This window comes from Oryza brachyantha, chromosome 8, assembly GCF_000231095.2.
Source record: "Oryza brachyantha chromosome 8, ObraRS2, whole genome shotgun sequence".
Lineage (NCBI taxonomy): Eukaryota > Viridiplantae > Streptophyta > Magnoliopsida > Poales > Poaceae > Oryza > Oryza brachyantha.
Genome location: NC_023170.2, coordinates 18,067,483 through 18,094,104, shown reverse-complemented (window position 1 = coordinate 18,094,104; position 26,622 = coordinate 18,067,483). Strand labels below are relative to the sequence as shown.

Genomic DNA, 26,622 nt, shown 5'->3' with positions numbered 1-26,622 from the left:
GAATTAAATTATATCCCATATAAAAGCGAAGAAAGTCTAGCTAGAATGAGGGTTGGTGGTTAATTTGTAACTGCATATATACATACAAAACTATATGAACAGCCATATACTACAAAATTAAAGATATTGATATAATTAAGTATTATATATACATGCATTACGAGAGCAGAGAGTAACACTTCGCCCGTGCCTGTAGATTAATTTAATTATCTATAGCAAGTGCAGATACAATACAATACAATACAATACAAAGAAAACAATAGGTAAAACCATGCATATGTATATGTCCAAGGTTCTACAGCTATGGCGTAATATATAGTAATAAACTTCAAAGGGTGTGCAGCATAGTCTTTTGACACTACTCTTTCCTCCCAACTTTTCACCTTATTTTATATGTCATGCTTGCACACATATATATTCCATGTACACCAACACAACTTGGAATATAACAATTAAGTGCCCCAAAACACTCCTAATTAATTACTAGCTAGTTCACTGCTCCAATAAGAGTTAGGGCCTGTTTGGAGAGTTTTAGATTCTAAAAAGCAACTGTTTGGTAGCCAGCTTCTGAGAATCTGGAAAAGCTCATAAACCCAGCTTCTCCAGATTCTGTATTCTTAGTTTATTTTCTAGAATCTGTAACTACATATTCTCAGAAGCTGTGGACCGTTTGGGGCAGCTTCTGAAAAAAGCTGCAGCTGGGAGAAGCTCCCTAAACTGGCCCTTAGTCTTCTCCGATCCCCCCATATATAGCAAGCAGCGCAATCCCTAGCAACCATACAAATTATATACCAGATGAAAAATTAAAGCGGATCGGATCGGAGCAGCAAAATCAATCGATCACTCAAGAGGAAATCGATCGAGCAAGAGCGAGCTTGCTTGTTGAGACCCTGCAGGCAGCTGCAGCTGCAGCTGATATATAGTGGTCGAGGCCTTCAAATCATCTTGCTGCTACATACTCCATCATATCATACCAATAATCCCCCGACTGAAACGCAAGGTACAGCTTAATTAATTAATTTCATGCGTGATTGTTCCCCATTTTTCTTGCATCCAAATGATACCATACATATTCACATACTCGAATTTCATCTTAATTTCTCCGCCCGCGCAGATCATAGTTGACAAGGTGCTCGATCAATCGACTGCACTGTCTGCATCGATCTTTCAATAGATAGATAGATCTTTCAGGGAAAAAAATAATTCAGCTAGCTAATCAATCAAATACATATGATGCAGTGAGCAAGAAGTAGCTGCAGGCAGGCAGATCGATAGCTATGGCGGCGGCTATAGCTCAAAGCTAATATCCTAATCATCAATTAATTCAAGGGATCCATCCATCGGAGGCCAAGAAGAAGAAGGAGTTAACCCTAGCTAGGTAGCTAGAAGCTGGCGAGCCGGTGGTGGGACGAGGGGCGGCTCAGCCTGCCGGTGACAGCCGCCGATCCATCCCTGGGCCTCGGCAACAACGGCGCCACCAGTCACGACATGGCGTCCAACAAGGAGCCCAGCGGCGCCGACGACGACGACCGCGAGCTGAACGGGGCAGGCGCCGACGGCGAGCCCAAGGAAGGCGCGGTGGTGACCGGCAACCGGCGCCCCCGCGGGCGGCCGCCGGGGTCCAAGAACAAGCCTAAGCCGCCCATCTTCGTGACGCGGGACAGCCCGAACGCGCTGCGCAGCCACGTCATGGAGGTGGCCGGCGGCGCCGACGTCGCGGAGTCCATCGCGCACTTCGCCCGCCGGCGGCAGCGCGGCGTGTGCGTGCTCAGCGGGGCCGGCACCGTGACCGACGTGGCGCTGCGCCAGCCGGCCGCGCCCGGCGCCGTGGTGGCGCTCCGTGGGCGGTTCGAGATCCTGTCGCTGACAGGCACGTTCCTGCCGGGGCCGGCGCCGCCAGGCTCCACGGGGCTGACGGTGTACCTGGCGGGCGGGCAGGGGCAGGTGGTGGGCGGCAGCGTGGTGGGCACGCTGACCGCGGCCGGGCCGGTCATGGTGATCGCGTCGACCTTCGCGAACGCCACCTACGAGAGGCTGCCGCTGGAGGAGCAGGAGGAGGAGGAGTTATCTCAGGCTCCAGGTGGCGGCCGGGGTGCAGGAGGACAGACGATGACAATGGCGCCGCCGCTCATGGCCGGCGAGCCGACGATGACGATGTTCAGCGAGGGGCTCGGTGCATGGCGCCCTCCCTCCTACTAGATGAAGATCAGATCGATCGAGTTCGTTGCTACCATTGCCAATAACAAATATATGGAGCATGTTCGATCAGCCAATGCATGAATCGATCGATATGCGTATATCATCGATCGGAAGCTACATATTTATACAGGTAAAAATCAAATTAAAGCGCGCGGTTCAAGTGCGTGCTAGCTTGTTGTACTCAATCATATATTTCGATCTCACATGCATATATATATATTGTGTTTGTGTAGTAGCAGCATCTTAAACTTTCATCGAGTGAGTGTGTTGAGTGTTTGGTTTACTTCACTTCACTTCACTTCAGATATGAATGGTAAATAGATTAGTTATGAATGTCTCCAGCGTGTGCATTCTCTCTGATTTCTTTCATGTACTATGTATCCCCTGCTGATTATTTTTAAACTGTGTTGATTGAAAATAGGTTAATTTTGGCGTACACATGCATGCGTAGATATGTGTTAAGTTTTGCCTACTTTGTTTTCAAATTATTAGATGAATTCATTAATTTATATACATAGCAAGCCAGGGTCGGCCAGCCCGGCTACAGGCCGTTTTGTTTACCCCTCCTGTTATTGATAATTTCAAAACTTTTGATGCTTACTAGTTTGGCCTTAAAAATAATTAAAACATAAGCATATTTTATCTCATATATCATCTTATAAAATTACCAATGCTTATATCAGTAACAATAACATACGTTAAAAGAGTCTTCTCGGTTAGGATATAATAAAAACCGTTTTGCACAATAGGATGAACCATGAATGACTCAATTTTCAAGCCATGTGCACTCAGAAAAAAGTTTGCTCAATCCTCGTAAAGAACATGGACATGCTTCTCCTATAGAATCTAGGCATGCTTAGTGATTTAATTATTAGTGGTATATGTCTTCTCACATACTCATCAAAATTTTTAAAGATTACCAATTACTTAACTATTAATCATGTTTCATAAATCAACTATTTTTTTTTGTAAATTTATAGGGTTACCGTTAATGTTTTAATGTTCGATGAATTACATATGTGTACAAAGATTATTGCTTCCTTTTCAAATGAGATTTACTATCTAGGATGTTTTTCCTCAATTTATTGACTGTGTTTGATTTTTATTATGCAACTGTGATATAAATATGATATGTTTTGTGTTGTATTTATATGTATTTATCTAATATCTCCGTCACATCTTTACTTTTATTGTATCGTCCGCTACTGTCACAAGCTATGTAGGAGTACATAGAGAATTGAAAATAGGGAAATGGATTATAATCTCCAGGGGAAAATTTTGTGCGGCACCCTATATGCCATAAAAGCATGCATGGTAACCTTTTCAGATCATGCCAGCCACCTATTAGCAACCAATAATCTCTTTGAATTTATGTTTATGATGAAAAAGGTATTAGCTGATGGTGGTCCACATACTACAATTTTTTTATCAAAATTTTAAAACTGACTTTAAATAAAGTTTAAAATTCTTAGCTTGAATATGTAAAAATAATGTATACAGATTTATCTTGAAAGGTACTTTTATAATATGAAAATTTTGCTAATATATTTTAAAAAATTATTGTAATATTTGTGACTATAGGGAATAACTGTAGTAAAATCAATAGCTTAATTGCAAATAATGCGTGACAGCATAACTTACACAAAGTTCAGTTTGAATATTGTTTGCACACATAGGCAGAGCATTAATAATATTTTGATAATAGGAATAATTCTTAGATTACGAACTTGTGCTCTCGTCAAAATGTATATATCCTCCGACGGCTACCTTTGAGGTTTCTGGGAGTAGCAAATTTGTAAACAATTAAATCTCCTTGGATAACATGCATGAAAGAATATCTTGCTTGGTCGGCATTTTAACTCAGTGGCATTGTTCTAGCTAGCTAGCCGTTTTCTCGTGAATGCATGCATGTATATGCACTGATCGATCTTGACATGTGCAGATCGATCCTAATCAATACATGGAGTTGCTTTCTCCTTAGCTAATATTAAATTTAGTGCCTGTTTGGATACTCTAAACTTTTTTTTTAAGTCCTATCACATCGAATGTTTGGACACTAATTAGAAATATTAAATATAGACTATTAATAAAACTTACCCCATACTCTGCACTATTTCGCGAAACGAATCTATTGAGCCTAATTAGTCCATGATTAGCGAATATGATGCTACAGTAAATATTTGCTAATCGTAGATTAATTAGGCTTAAAAATTTGTCTAATGAAATAGTCTTTATTTATGTAATTAGTTTGTTATCAGTTTATATTTAATACTCCTAATTAACGTCTAAACATTTGATGTGACAAAGCAAAAAAAAAGTTCCTAAATCCGAACAGGCCCAAATAAATTAATTAGATGGGGTTCTTCTTAATTAGATGAGCGAATCACTAGTTGGCCTGCACACATAAAAAATCACAGAATATATACGGATAAATTAAGGAGGTTAATTCTCCTTTGTAGTATAGTTTAGTTTTCACTCTGATACATGAGCAAAAATACATGTAATATTGTACATATCATGACCCGCACACATGTAAACTATAATTATTAGGACAAGATTTAATTTATAGCAGTCACGTTGGTTGTTTAGAAGGAGTTGAGCCAACTTAAAGTGGTAGAGTCTCCTACTTTATAGGCTAGCTTTTGAGGGCGCAGAAAGATTTTTCTCCTTTCACTTTTCTCCTTTTTAAGCCTATAATTTTTTAAAGTATTCACTACTCTATGGCATTGTTCATATCTGAATCGTTTTTACTAATTTCTTTCACATAATAGCTTGAGTTAGCGTTGCATATATATACTTGTGTGTGTAACCTCCCTCCGCATGCCACTCAATGTTTTTCTGGTATTCGATGCAAAGCATTTTCCGTATATTCATACATCCCCACACACAAAGGCCTCCTTCCGAATACAAATATTGTTATAGCAAGCAGTTCATTTTTTTTTTGTCCAAAAGGTTTGGTTTCATATAATTTCTCCGGCCGGTCCGAACAATATTACCTTACCGTACGTAGATATGACATACATCAACTCTACTTACATTAAGATACATTTGTTAGCCACCTTGCCAGTTTAATGTAAAAAGTACAAATGCATATTTGCAAACGAAAAATAATATATGAATAAAATTATTGTGTACGCATTCTTAACGATTTAAAAGCCTAGACTAAAAAATAAACGTTAGTGAAAATTTAACATCAACTCTAAATTTAAGATTAAAAATTTAGATTTTAACATAAGTAAGTGGAAAGATAGGGGTGACGACGACAAAAAGATGTCTGTAGTGGCACGATAAATTCAAAAGGAGCATGGTGAGACTTTTTATGCAAAGATCATGTAATGCATGAGGTGAGGCCCGGTCCACTGGGAAGAATACAAGCCTTCCTCGATTCTTTCAGAGAAGGCCTAGGACAAAGCCTCCGGAAGAGGCCCAAGATAATGTCCCGATCCAAAAATAATAATAAGTTCAACGGAGGTTTCTCAGCTTAACGTTGAGTCTATCAATAATCTATTAACCAAAATCAAAAATGTATACCCATAACTCATATAAACCCTTCAAATAAGGTCCTATAGCAATATTCATTCTATTTTTATCCGGTTTTGCTTATGTATATATGGTGGGCTTCACATATCAGCAATTTGAGTTTTTTTTCCCTATTTTCTTCTTCGAATTCCAAGCTAAAATCAGCAAATACGACGGTGTTTAACTGATTATTGCCCCCACATCAGTATAAATACATAAAATGGCTCCATTTCGACAAATGTCAGAGATTCCGCACCCAAACCCCAGTAGAGGAGCAATTCATATATCCTACGTGAATATGGATCCATTGAGCAATACATAATTACAGCAGAGAGAGTACATCTCGATCTATTAATATTTTGGTACTGCTAAACCCTTACCCAGTTTTAGCACTGTCAAGTCTGGTAGGTGGAGTTTATACTTGTATATGTAAAAATTGGCCTTAAAATCCCCTCACCTCCATAGTGGTCTTCTTTAATTGGTCGTCCCACACATTTCACTCTCAAGCCCTCTGATAAGAGAGAATCCGATTCAAGATGTTTAGAATTATACCTTTCCTTCATGTTTGTGCTTTAAGTCAGTTCGTACTTTTCAGGTTTGGGTCATCAGCATGGAAGCAGCTAGCTCACCTATGTTAAAAGCAAATGTTATGAATTACTCCCTCCTGACTTTATAACATTGCCTAGATTCATATAGATAATAATAAGTCTATATATATTATATATATTTATCAATTAATAAATTTAGACATAACTATAAAACAAAACAGTGTTTGCTGGGTTGCTCGTTGGCTTTTAGGGGAGGGATGCCTAAAGCCTGTCCGAGATTGGACTCGCGGTCGCGGGCAGACAATTCAGAGCATAGGCGAAGACCCGTTCGAGTTTCGGATCATGCGTCTAGTATCACTGGGTAAAAATATCTCCCCCAATCTAACTTTGAAACGATAAAATAATATTAAGAGTGTCATCAGCTAATTATATATTTTTTAAGTATCCTAGAGACAATTTATATCCGTGTACGTGGTGTCTCACAGCGAACACATTTTTTTTTGGCGTCCTTCAAATAAACAGTAGTACTCATTTTTGTTTTCAACGTGTGACGTTCATGATTTGTGGACATATATTTCAACATTAGCTAAAGATATATTTAAACATATATATATATATATTTTAACAGAAATTGGATAATTAGTCAAAACAAACATCATGTATGTATTAATAAGAAACAGAGTTATACTCCATTAAAACCGCTGACGATGTTAAACTCATCTGCTTTCATAATTGATTGAAAGCGTAGTTATAAGGTGGAGGGATAGGGATGAAATAAGATTGTTCGTTGAGGGAGTCGAAATGAATCACTGAAAATGGAGATTGTCAAACTCAAATAGGCCCAAAGAATAGATAGATTGTGTGGGTTGTGGGGAGGAAACGTGAAGACGTGGTAGCAGTTTGCACCACACACCCCAACTACCTTGCACGCTCTCCTCTCCTCTTCTCGTTCTCGTACAGACTCACCACTGACAGCTCCACCGGAGTTGTACGGACACCTATTATTGGACCCTGTATCGGTCTCAAAACATAAATATTTATATACGATTTAGCACAAACTAAGCCATGTTGAACGATTTCACTTTCGATTGATTCTAAAATTATTACAACAATGATGATATTAATTGGTTTGGCTAGCTGTGATTCTTCACCACGTTCCTTCAATTTGTTGCGTAACGTAAATAGGTCTAGAATTGCTAGATTACTTTTCTTTTAATGTTTTGGTGGTTGCATTTGCAATCTTTTTAATTATTTAAACTTTTTTAATTATTAATTTTAAGACGAAATTCTTACAAAAACTTATTTACGTGACTAAAGTTTTGGCAGACCATTGTGTTTAGTATATCCAAATAATATTGCCACGCTGATCTAGCCAGTGTTGCGGGTTGTTTCCAAACCTTCCGATTCACCTTCATGCTAGCCGATAGCATAACAAGCACCTGGACAATCTAGAACATGATTTGGGAACTCTTTCTGTTTACGGAGGAAAAACAGTACCGTGGTAATAGCTAATAGCTAATATATTTTTTTTATAGTTACATGTCAAGTTATAATATAATATATTTTATTTATAAATTATAGTTATGTTTGAGATCGAGTTTGTGGATAAAAAGTAGCTGGGCATGCATATGTAAAGGGGGTGACGAGGAGGAGCCGCGGGTGGGTAGCTGCTACCTAACTGCCCCGAGCCAACCCAAACCCAACCCAAAAGGTAGTAGACTAGTAGTAGGAAAGAAATAAATAAGAGGATCTTCCTCTTCTTCCTCCGTCGATCACACAAGCACAGGCACAGGCAGCATGGGGGGTTTCCGTTCTGTGTCGCCGCCGCAGGACGATGCGCCCGCCGTGAGCTCTCCCCGCGAGGTGGCCTCCATGTTCTGGGACGAGACCAAGCGCCTCTGGGCCATCGGCACGCCCATCGCCATCAGCACGCTCGCCTCCTACTCCATCAGCTCCATCACCACCATGTTCATCGGCCACCTCGGCAACCTCCCCCTCGCCGCCGCCTCCATCGCCCTCTCCGTCTTCAACTCCTTCGCCTTCGGCTTCCTCCTCGGCATGGGCAGCGCCCTCGAGACGCTCTGTGGCCAGGCCTTCGGCGCAGGCCAGGTGGCCATGCTCGGCGTCTACCTCCAGCGCTCCTGGATCATCCTCTTCGGCGCCGCGCTCCTCATGGTGCCCGTCTACCTCCTCGCCGAGCCCATCCTCCTCCTCCTCGGGCAGGACCCGCTGGTGGCGCGCTCCGCCGCACGCTTCACCCTCTACATCCTGCCGGCCGCCTTCTCCTTCGCCGTCAACTTCCCCACCGGCAAGTTCCTCCAGGCGCAGAGCAAGGTGGCGGTGCTGGCCTGGATCGGCGTGGCGGGAGTGGCCTTCCACGTGGCCCTGACGTACGTGCTGGTGACGGCGCTGGGGTGGGGGCTCCCGGGGGCGGCCGCGGCGTACAACGTGACGCAGTGGGGCGTGGCGCTGGCGCAGGCGGCGTACATCATCGGGTGGTGCAAGGACGGGTGGCGCGGGTGGTCGACGGCGGCGTTCCGCGAGCTGGGGGCGTTCCTGCGGCTGTCGGTGGAGTCGGCGGTGATGCTGTGCCTGGAGATATGGTACCTGGGGCTCATCACGGTGATGACGGGGGACCTGGAGGACGCGCAGATCGCGGTGGACTCGCTGGGCGTGTGCATGAACTTCAACGGGTGGGAGGCGATGATCTTCATCGGGATGAACGCGGCCATCAGCGTGCGCGTGTCGAACGAGCTCGGGTCAGGGAGGGCGAGGGCGGCCATGCACGCGGTGGTGGTGGTGGTGGTGGAGTCGCTGCTCATCGGCGTCGTGTGCATGGCCCTGGTGCTGGCCTTCAGGGACAAGTTCGCGCTGATATACACCGACGACCTCGACCTCCGGCGCGCCGTGTCCAAGATCGCCGGCCTGCTGGGGCTCACCATGGTAATGAACAGCGTGCAGCCGGTGCTGTCCGGGGTGGCCATCGGCGGCGGATGGCAGGGCCTCGTCGCCTACATCAACCTCGCCTGCTACTACATCTTCGGCCTCCCCCTCGGCTACCTTCTCGGTTACAAGTTCAACCTCGGAGCTGGGGTAAATAGCTACATCCTTCCTTCCTACTAGCTAGCTAGTTCCTTCGTTCTAAATCAATCAAATACCGTATTATTATTATTATTATTAACTTGCTTGAATTCTTAATTTGCAGGGGATTTGGGGTGGCATGCTCTGTGGAATCGGCCTTCAGACTCTCATTCTGTTGATTGTTGTCTGGAGAACAGACTGGAAGGCTGAGGTAATTACTCCACTCCACTCTACTCTACTCTAATCTATCCATTGATAGATGCCAACAAAACGTAGCGGTAACAGAACATAATATATATTGACCAATGTTTTCAGGCTGCGCAAGCTTCAAGTCGTGTGCACAAGTGGGGAGGCGCCGATGAGACCAAACCTCTCTTGCAGGAGAATTAATTAACAAGACCGGGATTTTCTTACTATTCTGATATGTACCAGCAGCTTTCCCCCATCTCTTTTTGTTAGCTTGTACACGCCTTTTGTACTCTTGCTCATACCTGCTGGGCTCATAATTCTATTGGACGTCACGTCGTGGTCTTCCCTTGCTGTTCTATTCCCAGCATTAGATGCAGCAGTTAAGAGCTCACAATGATGCTTGATTGCTTGCTTTACCCGTTACCCCGTATATGTATTTATACTACAATGAAATCAATTACAAGTTCCCTAATTGATACGAAGCTTGCATGATGTTTCTTTCATATGGAAATGAACGAAACCTTGATTTTCATGGATGGATGGTAAAATGTTGTGGCACTTCTTAAAAAAAAAAGTTGTGGCGAAGAGAAGCAGTTTGAAATGTGCTTGTAGACGCACAGGCACTGCATCTGCATCTGTATGGGTAGGAGATGAGAGTGCAGAAGCGAAATTAAGATGACAATGATCTGAATGAGTTATTAAGATGAAGGAATTAGTCATACTACTGAGGCAGTAATTTTCTTCTTCTGATTGGTATTAATGACTGCGGTGCAGTGCTTGTTTCCGGGACCAGGCTCCTGTTGTCCCTACGTTTCACCAACAAATCCAGCTCACCACAAATAAATCATCTCGAAATTGTCGAAATTCTACTAGTATTTATCATCTCGAAACGGATTCCGTTTTCTTTATTTTCATCGGAAAAAAAGGAAAAAGACAGTGAGAATTAAATAGGGAGGAAGATATTTTTGGTCGACGATCTCTCTCAGAGCAGATGTTAATATTTTACATTTAAAACTTTTGTATTAGGTTCATAAAAAATGGGCATACAAATTATGCACTCATTCAATAGAAATCTAAAATTTAATAAATCATATTAAGGACACATATTTTTCTTCCAAATTTAGGATATACAAGAGCTAGCTTTAGACATATGTAAAAATTAATAATACATTTGGTAACCTGTGAGAGATATATTTTTTCCTAGCATAATACTCAAAATTTAGTTTTAGGGATCAATTTAAAAGAAATGCTCTGCCCCATACATATTCTTTCTTAGCATAATACTTAAAATTTAATTTTAGGGATCAATTTTATAGAAATGCTCTGCCTCAAGCGTATATAGCAAAGCCTCGACCAAACCACTCAACCTATAAAGATAAGAAATAAAGTACTTTTCAATAAAACCCCTTGCAAATCTTTATATTTACTTATATAACACCCTCGTCCTCCTCCCTCCTCCCTCCTCCAATCTGCTACTTATCCCCTCGAGCTGGGTTGATTCCGGCGGCTTCTCCGGCGAACAGATCGCGGCGAGGTAACGCCCACGCCCCTGCCCCTTCTCTTCCTCCTTCTTCTTGTCTAGGGATCGATCAATCCACCGCTTCTCTATTCTCATAAGCACGTTCCATGGCGTTGCGTTTGATTTGAACCGATGATTTTTGTTGCTCTGCGAGACGATGATGATGATGATGCTCCTGATGCTAGGGTTTGCTTGCTTCGTCTCTTCTTGTCATAGGGCTGCTTGCGCTCTCTTAGGATTTCGGAATGGCTCGCCGTTTGATTAGCCCCTGCCAAGGATGCGGTTTGCTTAACACCGGATTTCTGGGCGTCTTCTCCTCCACCCATGTGATTCCGCTACCCCTCTCCTTCCCCCTTCCTAAAAATTGCTAGGTCCGGTCGACTTAACCACACACCTCACATTCCCTCTGCAATTTCTTTATATTAGATTCATACATTAGATTGCCAGTTTTGGTAACCGCTGGGGACTCTCCTGTATGTTGGACTGTTGTTTGTACTAGCATAAGGTTTATATATATATGTCAATGCGTCAACACATATAGGCGGACTGAGTGATTATATCACTATTGTGTTTCTCCTCACTATTTCTTTCCTCGTTCTGTGTTTATGCCAGTATCAACGCCTGCCATTGCCATCATCAACTAGGAGTTCCCAAGCCAAGAATTGCTGTAGCTACCGTAATTCAAGAAAGGAGGTGGGTGGATCCCTGTTGCTCTCAGATGATAACGGCAGCCTTCATCTCATATTCTCATTCCACCGCTCCCGTGCACTTATATAGCTTTTGTTGCATGCCGCCGCCGCTGTTGCTTATGCATTCTAATTTGTATTCTTGTAGGTCTCGCATTGGACAAGACCCACGCCTTCCTTGTCGTTATATGTCCGTACCATCTCGCTTATGTTACTATTCTTCATTAATGTCATACATTTACTTCACCAAAGCATATCCTAATCAAACAAATTTCCATATTCCAGAGTGCAAGGCTTTCCAGCAAGAGGACAACTTGTTCTGTTGCGACTGAGCCGCCGCCTCCTGCAACTGAAGAACCAGCGATGGATCTTCCAAAGGAGATATTCTTGAAAGATTACCAAAGACCTGATTACTTGTTTGATGTGGTAACTACATACCTTTTGTGTTTGCAATCATCCAAAACTTTCAATCCTGGCCGTATTGCAATATAGCCTGCATTCTGTTTGCAGGCTTTCTAGCTGTTTACAATTTGTAACTTAACTAGATACATATGCTAGCCCGTACTGCAATCTTGGCATTTAATGAACATAATGATCTCCTTTATATTTATTGTCTTTATTACCCTCCTGACTTCTTGCTGGAACCTAATTTTGCGCAGGTTGATTTGCAATTTCAACTTGGCGAAAACAAGACAATAGTTACATCTAAGATAGCTGTATCTCCAGGAACTGAAGGTAAGATCCATCTTTTCATATATGCATTTGAATTAGAGAGAACTTGCATTTATACTTTGTTGGAATTACCATTTGGTTTCACATTTACATGGCTTCAGATATCTGTTGTGTATTTGACTATTTGTTTATTTCTCAATTTCGTTTCTTAGCTTGTTGTGCTTAAAATGAAGCTCTGTACTTCCTTACTAAACCTTTTTAAATGTATCAGGCACCTCCTCTCCACTTACTCTTCACGGGTGTGATCTGAAGCTGGTATCAATCAAAATCAATGGCAAGGACATTAAGGTGGTAACTTTTACTTCCATGTTAAATTTTCCTTTGTTGTGTAGGATCTGTTTGTCATGGTCAGAGATGGAGGTTTATTACGGATAAGTGTGACTGACTACAGTGACTGTGAACTCCTATAAAAATCAGTATTTAGGTTTATATTCCTAACTATGCTTCAAATGAACACTGTTATTTTCCTGGTTTATATATATTATAGAAAACAATATATTATTTTTGGTATTCAGATCGCATGCCACTTTGTTCTGTACATATCCACTCACCCTAGATAAGTAGATAGGATGATACTAGCTTGTTTTCCTGCTGAGGTCAACTTGCAAACCTGTTTACTTACAGTAACCCAGCTGCATTTGATAAGTATGTTCTGAAAAAATGTTTGTCAGACTCTCACTCTTGAATGTTATGATTTATTTATCTTTCTGACTTTCTTTTATATACTGAATTCTAGAGTGAAGAGTATACGGTTGATTCACGCCATTTGACAGTTTCAAAACCACCTGGTGGTAAATTCAACTTGGAAATTGTTACAGAAATATATCCTCAACTGAATACATCGTTGGAGGTATATACTGATTTGATTCTTGAAGGAAGCACATCACTATATAGGAATTTAGTTGAGATTAAAGTGCAAGCTGTGATATCTTGTTTTTAATTGTTTGTAAATCTACAGGGACTTTACAAGTCAACTGGTAACTTTTGCACCCAGTGTGAAGCAGAAGGATTCCGGAAAATCACCTACTTTCAGGTATCTCTTCCCCTTTGGTAGCTATGCTCTAGACTACCATGATGTTATGGTTTATGAATGTGGGGCAGCATGTATTGAAACCTAAGTGTTCATGTGTTATCTACTTGTACAAAACATGCCTAACAAATATCATGAAAGGACTTATGTTTGGAAATGGTAAATACTGTTACAGGATCGTCCAGATGTTATGGTAAAGTATACTTGTCGTATTGAAGCTGATAAAACATTATATCCAGTATTGTTGTCCAATGGGAATCTTATCGAGCAGGGTGATCTTGAGGTAAAGTATTTTTGTATATCAATTGTCAGAACTAACAAAGTGATAATCACTGAACAGTGAATACCGTGTCTAACAATATACATCTCTGTCAATGTAGGGTGGCAAGCATTATGCATTGTGGGAAGACCCCTTCAAGAAACCAAGCTACTTATTTGCTTTAGTTGCTGGCCAGTTGGAGTGCCGGGAGGACTCATTTACTACATGTTCTGGCCGAAAAGTAACACTTAGAATTTGGACTCCTGGTCAAGATTTAGCAAAAACAGCGCATGCTATGTATTCTCTTAAAGCAGCTATGAAGTGGGATGAGGAGGTTGGTCCTGGTTCATTTTCATGTGTTTTCCTGCAATCTTTATCAAATCATTAACATAATCAGTAATCAGTTACTAATGCAATTCTATCTTTGGATTTGTGCCAGGTTTTTGGCCTTGAGTATGATCTTGATTTGTTCAATATTGTTGTTGTTCCAGATTTCAATATGTAAGCCTTTTCTCTTATTACATCGACATGCTGTGATTTTGTTCAGTCTCCAAGACGTAGGACCATTTGTTTTTGTTTTGTTGATACTGCTGTTCTTCTAGTGGTATTTATTTTTCTACCACAGATTGTTCTTACTGAATCACCTGCATTGTTTAATAGCAGATCAAACCTACTATAACTCTGAAACAACACTCGTATTAATAAATAAACATTTGTGTTGTTTTGCAGGGGAGCAATGGAAAACAAGAGCTTAAATGTAAGAATCTAGATGTGGTTACGAAATACTTAAACAGGAAGGAGTGCTGATTTTTGTTATATCAATGAACAGATATTTCAATCTCGACTTGTGCTGGCATCACCAGAGACTGCCACTGATGGTGATTATGCGGCCATTTTAGGTGTCATTGGACATGAGGTATACATTGTCAGAACTTAGAAATGCTATACATTCTGATCATGATTTCTTTTGTAGGTTTAGTTGTATAGTTGATATCAACTTATTTGTACTTATTTATTTTATTTTTGCAGTATTTCCACAACTGGACTGGTAATAGGTAACCATCTTAACAACTTCACCATACTGGTTACATCTAATGATTATATATTTCAACTTCTAAAATATGATGTGTTTAGTTAATTTATTGCCAATTGCATCTTTACTCATGTTTTTTTCATTAGTTATATAGTTTGTATGGATCATAAGCTTCAGCTACTTTTGAATCTTCCAAAAGAACACATTCGTTCAACCATCCTTTGTATCATGAGATTAGTCATTATTGGTACTAGTTTGGACTAGCTAGGAAGAAGTATATCCTAACGAATATCTTGTTGCAGAGTGACTTGCCGTGATTGGTTCCAGCTCACTCTGAAAGAAGGATTGACTGTATTCCGGGATCAGGTACTCAAACTTTTATGTGACTCCAGTGTTTGGGTTTTATCCTGCTCTGCTAATAAATTGGCTTCCCAGGAATTCTCGTCAGATCTTGGTTGCCGCCCAGTAAAACGTATAGCTGATGTCTCTAAACTCAGAACCTATCAATTTCCACAGGTTTTTTCCCTTTAAATTTCCCTTCACTATTACTGCATTCCAAATAGTTTTATGGCTGATACATTTTTTTCTTGTTTTAAATCATTATTTTCCTCCCTGATATCCAGGATGCTGGTCCTATGGCACATCCTATTCGCCCTCATTCATATATCAAGGTGATCATACTTAATTGTCAGTTTTTATAACTACTTTGTGACTAGACTGCCATAAAGATCTGGTATATAATTCTTCTATTTTTACTGGCAGATGGACAATTTTTATACTGGTGAGTTGCTCTGTCTGTGATGTATGATGCATCTAATGAGATGTACTACATTATTGGCCAATTATTTTCAATCGATATATCCCCTGTTGAACCCCCTAACTTTGTCTGATGAAATCTTGTGTGGTGATTTGGACGGGGAAAATCCGGCAGTAACGGTATGTTTTCAGTTCTTTTCCTATTAGCTTTCAATAAAGTTGTGGAAATTCTTGTGTCTATACAAATCCTGGAACATTCTGACATTTTTCTTGTGCTGCTTTATACTTCATCCATTGATTATGGGATTTCATCACAGGTTTATGAAAAGGTTCGTTGATTTGACACTTATTCATTTATTGTGTCTTAAACCCAGTGGGATGTAATCTGTGGATATTTACTTGTAGGGTGCTGAAGTTGTTAGAATGTACAAGACCATGTTTGGAGCTTCAGGGTTTCGAAAGGTAAAAATCAAATGTTGAAACCATGATAATATTGTCTTCTTTTGCATATTAAACATATGAAAATAAAAGCAACGAGAAAGCCAATTGTGTCATTCTCTTTTGACAAAAGAAAAGGAGCCTAAGAATGAGAACATCAATTAATGGAATAAATGGTCTATGCTCAGTCGGTTTAGTTAATAGCATGTATCACCTGTACAGGGCATGGATCTTTACTTCCAAAGACACGATGGGCAAGCTGTGACTTGTGAAGACTTTTATGCAGCCATGTGTGATGCAAATAACACCCAGCTGCCAAACTTTTTGCAATGGTAGTAGATATCTATATTTCAACCATGTGTATTTTGCAAGTACAATCTGATTTTAAGACAACCGTGCAACAGGTACTCTCAGGCAGGTACTCCAACTGTTAAAGTGAGCTCTTCATACGATGCAAGTTCTCAGACATTTTCTCTGAAATTTAGGTGAGCTTTCACACTACCAAGTTTTGATTTACTTTAACAGTGCTTAATAGTTAATCCAAGTTATGATCACTTTTTTGTATTGCTTCATTTTTGTTCCTGTTACCAATTTATGGATTTTATATATTTTGCTACTTCATTTTCTGCCTTTTATAGATAATTTCTGAAGTAGAGCATTTCAACTAATTTCTTCCACCTTTTTTTAAATATTTTAGTCAAGAAGTGCCACCTACTCCTGGCCAACCAGTTAAAGAGCCAATGTTCATTCCTGTCGCTGTTGGACTTGTTGATTCTACCGGAAAGGATATGCCCCTAACTTCCATTTACAGTGATGGAATGCTCCAAACACTCAATAGTGACGGCCAGCCAGTCTTCACTACAGTTCTTCAATTTAATAAGGTATAAGACCTGATTATTTTCCTTCAAAAAGTTCCTTAACGCAGCTTCAGGGCCTCAAGTTGATTAAGAGCTTTGTACGCTATGCTATTAAGTCACTTGTGAGATTTTCATTTTTAGCTCTAAATTCATTTTGCTATGCTTTTATATTTACAAGAATTGAGCCTTAGTCCTATGGTTGAGGTAATGCAAAGACATTAAATTGCTACTACGCCTGTAATACTTACATTTCACATGACGTCAAATTGCTCTTGTTCTTGTCTGATCTCCAAAATGGCTGAATGAGGCATGCCTTTTATCTTTCAGAAGGAGGAAGAATTCATATTTAACAACGTACCTGAGAAACCCGTGCCTTCCTTGTTGAGGGGATACAGTGCTCCTGTCCGTCTTGATTCTGATCTGACTGAGAGTGACTTATTTTTCCTACTTGCCAATGATTCAGATGAATTTAACAGGTTATTCTCTGTTTCCCGATTAAGTCATCTGCTTTTTTGTTGGAGATATTTTAATCTGAGAATTCTTTCAATCCTTAGGTGGGAGGCTGGTCAAGTGTTGGCACGTAAGCTGATGCTCAGTCTTGTAGCCGACTTCCAGCAACAGAAAACACTGGCACTGAACCCTAAATTTGTTGATGGACTTAGATCAATCCTACGCAACACAAGCTTGGATAAGGTATTTGTTTTTCCTATTCTACTATGATTTGTTATGATTCAAATTTCAACTGTAAAATTTCTAACATGAGTTCTTTCAGGAATTCATTGCAAAAGCGATAACTTTACCTGGTCAAGGGGAGATTATGGATATGATGCCAGTTGCAGATCCTGATGCGGTTCATGCTGTCCGTACCTTTATTAAGAAGGAGCTTGCGCTTCAACTCAAAGATGACCTTCTTTCAACAGTAAGTGGCACCAGGCAATTGTCTTTACATGTGGCTACTGGCTAATGTGTTCTGGTGTACTAATTGCTTTTCAAGGCGATATAAGTTCCACTAGGGATGGGCGTGAGACAGTCCGTGGGTAATCCAGGTCCAACACTAAATGAACTAAGTTTTAATTTTAATGTCAACTTAGTTCATTGAGTTGAAATAGAGTAAGCCACGGGTCAATCGCGCCCATCCCTAACTTACATTCTTGTTTGGTGGTCGTTTGCTGACTATAGAATACTCAAAAGGGTGGTATTTCTTTTGTATGTTCGCCATTCTACTTTTTACTTACATTCATATCCATTTTAGGTGTCAAATAACAGAAGCTCTGAAGCTTATACATTTGAGCATGATAGCATGGCTCGCCGTGCATTGAAAAATACATGCCTCGGTATGCCTTTCAAACTAACACTTTAATATGGGAAATTTGTTCCATACACTAGCTTCAAATATATTTTCTGGTTTCTTTTTGCAGCTTATCTTGCATCTCTGAATGAACCGGACACCACTGAACTTGCATTGAATGAATACAAGTCTGCTACCAACATGACGGAGCAATTTGCTGCCTTAGCTGCTTTGTCCCAAAATCCAGGCCAAGTTCGTGATGATACCCTTCTAGACTTCTATGACAAATGGCAGCATGACTATTTGGTAAGATGCTTGCTGCTTGTGTTAATCCTTATACAAAAATATTCATCTATGCCACAGCAGCACCCTAATTTTCTTTTTATATCAGAGCTCATACCTATCTTTCTTCTCCAACAGGTTGTAAGCAAGTGGTTTGCTCTCCAAGCTACATCAGACATCCCTGGAAATGTTGCAAACGTTCAAAAATTACTCACTCATCCTGCCTTTGACATGAGGAATCCCAACAAGGTATGTGATGCTTGCCTTCAAAATTTTTAGTGTCTAGTTCAGGACCTTACTGAAAACAATGCTAAAATTGCAGGTGTATTCGTTAATTGGGGGATTTTGTGGGTCACCTGTGAATTTCCATGCAAAAGATGGATCTGGTTACAAGTTCTTGGGTGAAGTAGTTTTACAGCTGGACAAGATAAATCCTCAGGTTCTGTTTCATGTGGTAAACGAATGAGTGAACACTAGTTTGCCTATCACCCTCTGATTGTGGGTTTTGCTGGATTGAAAATGTAGGTGGCCTCCCGCATGGTGTCAGCTTTCTCTCGGTGGAAGCGATATGACGAGACCAGACAAGCTCTTGCTAAGGTATCTCTCTCTTTCTTGTGATCACTTGTTCTTATTGTAACACCAGATGATTACGTAGCTTTGGTCTAACATTTTCTTTACTTGTGCAGGCTCAGCTGGAGATGATTGTCTCATCCAATGGACTATCCGAAAATGTGTACGAGATAGCTTCGAAGAGTCTGGCAGCTTAATCTCCCGTTGGAATAATCCTCTGAACAAGTCAGTGGGCCCTACCCTTCATCGCATCCAGGGTGCCAATAAAATGTAGCCAACTGAATATGTTTATCTGGCGTGACTAATAGAGGGCGGCTTTTAGACTGGAATAGAACTCTTTTTTACTTATTAGTATGGCGGACCCAAAAGCGAACTCTTTTTACTTATCTGGAACTGAGATTTGGAATGACCGGAGCATTACACCCCTAGCCTTTTCTTTGGCCATGCTTATAAGCCAAAATTTAACTTTAAATTTAGAGTTGATTTTGGGTTTTTTTATCGTAGTTTATTTTTTAAGATATCAAGAATATACATATAAAAGTTTTATTTATAAACTATTTTTCATCAATAAATATGTTGTTTGGTTTTTTCTTATAAAAAAATGACCCTTAGTGCTTCTTCAATTGGTTTTTATTTATTGCCCTAGGATTGGAAGACACTAGTAACTTGAGGTGTTAGTAGCCATGAGTTATACTAGTGGTGACCAGGGTTAGGATCGTCGTACTGTTAGTCCGCGCAATTGCACGTTAATAAATCGATACTCACGGCATTAGTGATGTATCTGATATTTGTTCGATCATAATCGTAGTACCAGTAACATGATGCTTTAAGGTGGGCTGTCAGTTGAGTGCGAGCATCTGGTTCTAGCGGCAGCGGCAGAGGAGATAGATGCTGGTGGCAGCATTTATATTTAGTGGAGATGAGATGAAGCTTAAGTGAGACTCCCTGATTGTTGGTTCCCTGATCTCCCTGATGATCCTAACGTTGTTATGAAGTATAACCATCTGCATGGTGTATTGGTACTTCATGTATTTTGTTTCTAGAAGACTTTTAGACCAAAAAAATACTCTGTTACAAAATTGTAATCATAAAAGAAAATACCTTTGAATACGAATTCAATAATATTATATTTTTGTCATTAAAATATATTTTACTAATCTTTGGTTAAAATTCTAATGAAATAGAATGTATACTATATCTTATAAAACGGAGGGAGCATTATGTGCCGTATGGTTCGTCAAAGGCATTAAATCTGTATTGCGTACTATATTGGTCGTACGTATTGTGGAAATGGGTTTGGGTGCAGCATCTTATTTTCTTGCGTAGGCTGGGGACCAGCCGCCGGCGTTGCGTGTGTGTGACGGTTAGACTTTGATTGGATATTATTTGGATGGTGGCCGCGTCCATATCGCGTGGGTGTGGACGGTGTGGCTATAAAGTTGTTGAATAGGGAAAGGTTTGTTCTTTGTTATTATATGGAAAGATTATCTAATTTTATGATATAGATGTTAGAAGTACATTCAAAATCTAATTTAGAAATAAAAGATGAACCACTTTTATTTAGAAACTTGTTGTAAAAATAAAATGTTTAGGGCCGATCCATTTTAGATAAAAGCAAAGGATTAGATTCTTACGGATACCATTCAGTTTGGGAAAATAAAGTATAGAAAAAACAAAGGAATTTTCCTTCCCTATGTGTTGTATATATAGAGAAAAGGAAAACTTCCCTTCACTTAAACCATTTGAAAAAAAAATCATATATATTAACGTGGTAATGCATGTCTGTTCCTATATTTTTAATCTTTATATAGGTTAAAATTTTTCGGAACCAAATAGACACTACCACGGAGGAAATATGAGTGTGAATAAAGAAAAACGCAGCCGCGGCAAACCCAAGTGACACAAGTGCTCTCGCTTTACCTCCCTTTCCTTGGGATGAGAGCGGACCTCCCTTCCCCTGTGCGCAAACACAACAATACATTTTTTAGGACACAACAATACAGATTGCAACACTCTAATATATGGACGTGACGCTGTAGTCTCACTCGTTGGATTCGCTCTTATCTTCGTCGTAGCATGTACTGACCTTGTGTTAAACAATACAGGGTGTTTAGGTTTTCTCCTAACTTTAGTCTGATCGGTTATATTAAAAAAAATAGTAACTTCTTAACAACAAATAAATATATTAATAAAATCAATTTGATGTTACAGGTGTTGTTATGTCTTTTTTATTAATTGTTGAACTTAATGAAATAAAACCCAAGAGGCTTTATATTCTCTTTACCCACTCATCTTTTCATTTTTATTTATACTTATAATTTAATATTTGAAGTTTTAACCTTAAATTTATAATTGATTTTAATGTTTTTATAGTACTTAGTCATTTTTAGATCGCTAAGAATATGGTTGAAGCATGTGGCACAGACACTCCTTAGAGCATCCCAACAGCTCATCTAAATTTGGTCATCAATATCTTCATTTGGATGATCATTTAAAACAGTTTTATCCTTCATATATATTTATACTCTAGCAGATCATGCATATATGACATCCTCCTCTATATCTCTTTGTAGGATGGAGAAAGAACATCCAAATATGAAGTTTTTTCTCTCCTAACATGGCTAAAAATCTCTCCTAATATGACTTAAAAATAGATAATATGATAGATGTCCTGCTGGAGCTTAATTTTTAACATTCACTCTTTATTTTTAGAATGAAGGATGTGATATAAGAACTACTGGGTTTGCTATAATATAAAAACTAGAGCGAGTGAGGAAAGAAAGGAAGCATACATTTCCTTGGTAGAAAGAGAGTGACGGTCAAGAATATCCAGCGATGGATCCGTCCATCCAAGATGACTGTGAGTTCACTATTAATACCAACGCCTTCGATGATTGATGAGTTCACCTCCATTGCTCACTCTTTATTTGTTTGTTTCTACTACTTTCTTTCTAGTACTGTGCAGTGCAACAACGAACACCATCATATCATATCATTCATATCATATAGAGAGAGAGAGGAGAGGAGAGGAGGAAGATGGGATCGCGGTATGAGGTGGAGGTGACGGTGTCGTCGGCGCGGGACCTCAAGAACGTCAACTGGCGCAACGGCGATCTCAACCCCTACGCTGTCCTCTGGATCGACGACGGCGCCAGGTGCTCCACCCGCGTCGACCTCGACAACGGCGACAACCCAGACTGGGACGACAAGCTCACCCTCCCTCTCCCGCCCTCCTCCCGCCTCGACGACGCCGTCCTCTACATCGACGTCGTCCACGCCAACGCCGCCGATGGCGTCAAGCCGCTCGTCGGCTCCGCCCGCCTCCCGCTCCGCGACGTCCTCGACGACGCTGGCATAGGCGCCCGCGTCTCCCGCTCCCTCCGCCTCAAGCGCCCCTCCGGCCGCCCCCAGGGTCGCCTCGAGCTCCGCCTCGCCGTCCGCTACTACGACACCCCGCCAGCTAACTATCCGGCTCCCTACGGCCAGCCAGCCGGCTTCCGCGACCCCTACGCCTACGCCTCAGGGGGGCAGGGGCAGCAGTACCCGTACGAGTACACCGCGCCGCCGGCTGCAGGGTACCCGAGTAGCGCCGCCTACGGTGGTCCGGTGGTGGTGGAGGAGGAGAAGAAGAAGAGCAAGATGGGGATGGGCACAGGGCTGGCGGTGGGAGCGGCGGCGGGAGTGCTGGGTGGGCTGGCGCTGGCCGGCGGGGCGAGCTACCTGGAGGACAAGTTCGAGGAGGGCGTGGCGGACGACCTCGCTCGAGATCGAGATGACGACGACGACGACTACAACGACGATTTTTAATTCCTCCTCCTCATCCACCGCTATTAATATTTCTATACTCTATCTTTCAAATATATATATATATATATTTCTATACTCCAATAACTAAAAAACATAAATTAAACAACACTAATAATGGTATAATAATTAATTTTTCTTTCAACAAACAACTCAACAGTGAGCCATCGACGATGTTGGGCTGCTCATGTCTACTCTATTTGAAGACGAGAGAGAGAGAAAGAGTTTGTCAATAAAGTTATATTGTTATATGTTGATGAACAACCACTGCGATCCATGCAGCAGTGTGTGCGCATCCATGTCACACTGGTGTTGAATTATGCACAATTATGGGATTCAATTAGTGCAAAATATATATTCTGATGGGAATATAATGTGTATGCAAGTGGTTGAGGTGATGTCTTGTCCGGCCGAAAACACGACGGCTTGGACACACTGTTTTTTTTCTATATTGTATTTGAGGTATAAATAATTCAATCTACAACTACAAAACTAAAAAATAACTTTACAAAAATATACCGAAATATTTTTATATAAAAAGTTTTTTATAATATACACCGCTTTAATCTTGAAAATCATACCCACAAAAATGCATAATTGATAATGCAAAAGAAACAGGTGCAAGATAAGATAAGGGGGTCACTTTATTTCCTTGCAAAGCAACTCGAAACCAGAGCTTGTATGAATTTATGTATAAAAAAATTAAAAAAGTATATCATTTAGCTGTTCGACAAAAAACATAAAAGAATCAAGAAATAAACTAGAATAAGCGGGATCAAGAAAACAGCCTCAGCGAAACGCAAAGACACAACGCTTATACAATTAGCTTGAAGCCCATATGGTCAAGGCCGAACTAATTTAGGCCTATTTTGCCAGCAATAAGGCCCATGCTTGCTTGCGTCAGCCCGCAGAAATTTAATCAACAATAAGAGTAAAAAATCTTTTTTTTGCCTGCCTCGATTATTATTATTATTATTATTATGTTTATGTTTACATTTCTCAACCACCAAACCAGATACGAAGCCCTCCCCATTAATTAAAGTCGGTCTTTGATGTTGGGAGAGGTCGGTCATGTCGACCAATCTAATTTAAGTAGCCACAAACTAGTATTAGCTCTCATATCATATTTATGAATAAAATATATATACCTAGTGATCTAAGAGTCTAGACAAAAAATAAAATTTTAAAATCACCTATAAATTAAATTTAAGGTTGGGAATTAATATTCTACTTCACGCGCTTATCCATCGAAGCATATGTGATGTGTCGGTCGGTCGCCTACGGACGTACTCGGTACGCGCTATACCGCCACATTTGTCGCTTGTTGCATCATTGCCAATTAATATCACCTGATCAATGCTCCATCAACGCTGCAATTCCAATTTACAACTACCATTGATAATAGATAATATCACTGTCATTTCATTAAAAAAATAAGGAGTAGGAATTTGTTAATATGTTTTCAAAATTTCAAGCTAATAATAGAGTAATCACGTACTAATAACTTGACGTGCACAGGAGCAAGCCGATCACAGCAAGCGCGCGCTACATCTAATCCAAGCTAGCTACTAGATGTCTCTAGACTAGATCTGTACCAAAATGTTGATAAACGCGAGAAAGAAGAGCATTGGGTAGGGTTGATTTGCGATGCGAAACAAAATACTCCAGCTTGGCAATTGGGCAGCTTGACAATATACTTCACTCGATCGATCGGGCCCGACAACTCCTCCACCCAAAACTGCCCGCTCCGACCGATCGATCGAGGAGATATGCAAAGAAGGGAAGGGGAAGAACAGGAGGCCAGGACAAACTCACCTGTGGGTCCCACATGACACGACACTATAGAAGAGTATGGATAGATTTATGCAGATAGAAAATATGAAGAGAAATAAATATTTTGGGTTTGGCTCTTAGAGATTGCTGTATGCATGGATCTTGATGATGGTAGTATTTCACTTCAGTTTCTCCAAAACACTCACCAGGTACTTTCATCTACACAGACAGTTGGAGCAACCAAACCCAGCGGCAACGAACGAACTAGTTTTAATGACTAGCTACTACTATACCGTCCTGCTTCCATCCTCAGATTTTGAAGCTGTTTCACAATCTTCTCCAAACAGACCCTGCTTTTATCTAGATTTCTAACAATAAGTAACTATATAGTTTACAAAATAAACTGAAACATAAAAGTTGGAAAACCCAGTTTCTTAAACATCCTCAAGAGCAGAGCTGGCTACGTACCATACCAGAATCTTAAAGCTTTCTGAGACGAGGTAGTTAGCACGAGTACCGTCAGTACACAGTGCTATAACTACAAATCTCAATGATAATGTTTAACCTAATCGATTAGTAACCTATATCTTTATAAAGCTAAAAAGACTAGGATATCACTTATTTTTCTCGAACTCCAATGGATTTATCTCCTATTCTTTCTAAACTCTATATTTTATCCATTATTTTACCAAACTCTAACGAAATAAGATACTGTTTAGATCGCAAAAAGAAAAATTTTTGGATGTCACGTCATTTATTTGACCGGATATCACAAGGGTTTTCCGATACGAATGAAAAAACGAATTTCATAACTCGCTTAAAAACCGCGAGATGAATTTTTTGAGCCTAATTAATCCGTAATTAGCACATGCGGGTACTGTAGCACTTATAACTAATCATGGACTAAGTAGGCTCAAAAGATTTGTGTCACGGTTTTTTTCCTAACTGTGCAATTAATTTTTTTTATCTATGTATGTTCTATTTAGGTGTCCAAAAATTCGAGGTGATGTTTTGGGAGAACTTTGACAACTAAACGAACCCTAATTCATAGAAATTATCGTTATGGAGCATACAAGAATAGCTAAAAGTGGAGTCTCAGGACAGGGTGTAGTAATTGTCATGCCATGCCATGCCATGTGCTAGCTCTGGCACACGATGGTACTCTGTTATTATTCATTTACGCATGCAGTTAAGTGATCTGAAATGGACGGATGCAGTCACTCTTTAAATCCATGGACCAGCATATACATGGTATAGTGTAGTATACATGCGTACATATATATTCCTGATTTTGTTAGATACGTACATATATAAACTCCTCCAAAAGACCGACTCTGCTTTAATTAAGCCTTAATTTTCATTCAGTATATATTCCTACTATGGTTGAGAATGACAATTAGGTTTCAAAATATATACTACAACAAAAAATAATATGCAGAGACATTTTTTTAGTTGTCTTTATAACAAAATAGAGTCAATTTAAAAATACCTCATAAATGTGTTATGATAATCTGCCTTTACAGACAAAGAAACAATTTATAAAGTGTCTTTATATTTTATGGTGTTTTTATATACATTTTAATGTCTATAGAAAAGTAAAAACATTTTCTAGAGACATTAAGTTATACAATCACGATAGAAAATTATTGTGAAAAACTAGAAAAAGATCTAATCCCTTTGTACCTACAAATTATCAAACTCAAGCCTCTTGACACAAGAGTTCTTTGCTGTGCGCTCACTAACCATCTTAATCTTATGGGACTATTTTTTTTAATATCTTGTCTTACTTATATTTAGTATCTTAGTGTTTTTCTATTTTTTATTTGACGTAGTTGACTTTTAGGACTACGCATGACAATTCATTTTATTTAAAAATATATAATTATTATTATTTGTTATAATTTGACTTATTACTAAAGTAACCTTAAGAATAACTTGCAATTTTGCACATTTGCAAAAAAAATTAATAAGACAAACAGTCAAACATAGATTTAAAAGCCAATAACGTTAATAATAAACCCGAGAGAGTGCTAACTCTATTTCAAAATATATGACATAT

At 39.9% G+C, this 26,622-nt stretch overlaps 4 protein-coding genes across 6 annotated transcripts; all 4 read left to right on the top strand.

The window, feature by feature from the left end:
- The first annotated feature begins 1,335 nt into the window (after positions 1 to 1,335).
- On the top strand, positions 1,336 to 2,574 carry LOC121055188 (AT-hook motif nuclear-localized protein 19-like). Its single transcript, XM_040527086.1, has one exon. The coding sequence runs from the start codon at positions 1,489 to 1,491 to the stop codon at positions 2,197 to 2,199; it is 711 nt and encodes a 236-aa protein (XP_040383020.1). The 5' UTR covers positions 1,336 to 1,488; the 3' UTR covers positions 2,200 to 2,574.
- A 5,359-nt stretch (positions 2,575 to 7,933) lies between these two features.
- LOC102702589 (protein DETOXIFICATION 34-like) lies at positions 7,934 to 10,053 on the top strand. Its single transcript, XM_006659648.3, has 3 exons — positions 7,934 to 9,359; positions 9,472 to 9,558; positions 9,663 to 10,053. The coding sequence occupies exons 1-3, from the start codon at positions 8,064 to 8,066 to the stop codon at positions 9,735 to 9,737; spliced, it is 1,458 nt and encodes a 485-aa protein (XP_006659711.2). The 5' UTR covers positions 7,934 to 8,063; the 3' UTR covers positions 9,738 to 10,053.
- An 871-nt stretch (positions 10,054 to 10,924) lies between these two features.
- On the top strand, positions 10,925 to 19,458 carry LOC102701931 (puromycin-sensitive aminopeptidase). Of its 3 annotated transcripts, XM_006659645.3 has the most exons (34): positions 10,925 to 11,070; positions 11,272 to 11,381; positions 11,668 to 11,748; positions 11,890 to 11,931; positions 12,027 to 12,167; positions 12,401 to 12,476; positions 12,685 to 12,761; positions 13,210 to 13,323; positions 13,432 to 13,506; positions 13,679 to 13,786; positions 13,884 to 14,096; positions 14,202 to 14,263; positions 14,492 to 14,519; positions 14,592 to 14,678; positions 14,792 to 14,817; positions 15,098 to 15,161; positions 15,231 to 15,311; positions 15,419 to 15,466; positions 15,558 to 15,576; positions 15,727 to 15,731; positions 15,869 to 15,880; positions 15,957 to 16,013; positions 16,212 to 16,321; positions 16,394 to 16,474; positions 16,687 to 16,870; positions 17,174 to 17,322; positions 17,401 to 17,539; positions 17,619 to 17,765; positions 18,099 to 18,180; positions 18,265 to 18,440; positions 18,555 to 18,665; positions 18,739 to 18,855; positions 18,942 to 19,013; positions 19,103 to 19,458. In XM_006659645.3, exons 2-34 carry the CDS (start codon positions 11,301 to 11,303, stop codon positions 19,181 to 19,183), a joined length of 2,946 nt encoding a protein of 981 aa, XP_006659708.1. In that variant the 5' UTR covers positions 10,925 to 11,070; positions 11,272 to 11,300; the 3' UTR covers positions 19,184 to 19,458. The 3 variants fall into 3 exon arrangements, with proteins under 3 accessions (XP_006659708.1, XP_006659709.1, XP_006659710.1); XM_006659646.3 differs by lacking the exon at positions 11,272 to 11,381 and having other exon boundaries at positions 10,927 to 11,070; XM_006659647.3 differs by lacking the exons at positions 10,925 to 11,070; positions 11,272 to 11,381 and adding an exon at positions 11,410 to 11,426.
- A 2,301-nt stretch (positions 19,459 to 21,759) lies between these two features.
- Positions 21,760 to 22,832, top strand: LOC102701649 (protein SRC2 homolog). The gene is made up of 2 exons (XM_006659644.3): positions 21,760 to 21,846; positions 21,942 to 22,832. The coding sequence occupies exon 2, from the start codon at positions 22,023 to 22,025 to the stop codon at positions 22,791 to 22,793; it is 771 nt and encodes a 256-aa protein (XP_006659707.1). The 5' UTR covers positions 21,760 to 21,846; positions 21,942 to 22,022; the 3' UTR covers positions 22,794 to 22,832.
- The last annotated feature ends 3,790 nt before the right edge of the window (positions 22,833 to 26,622 follow it).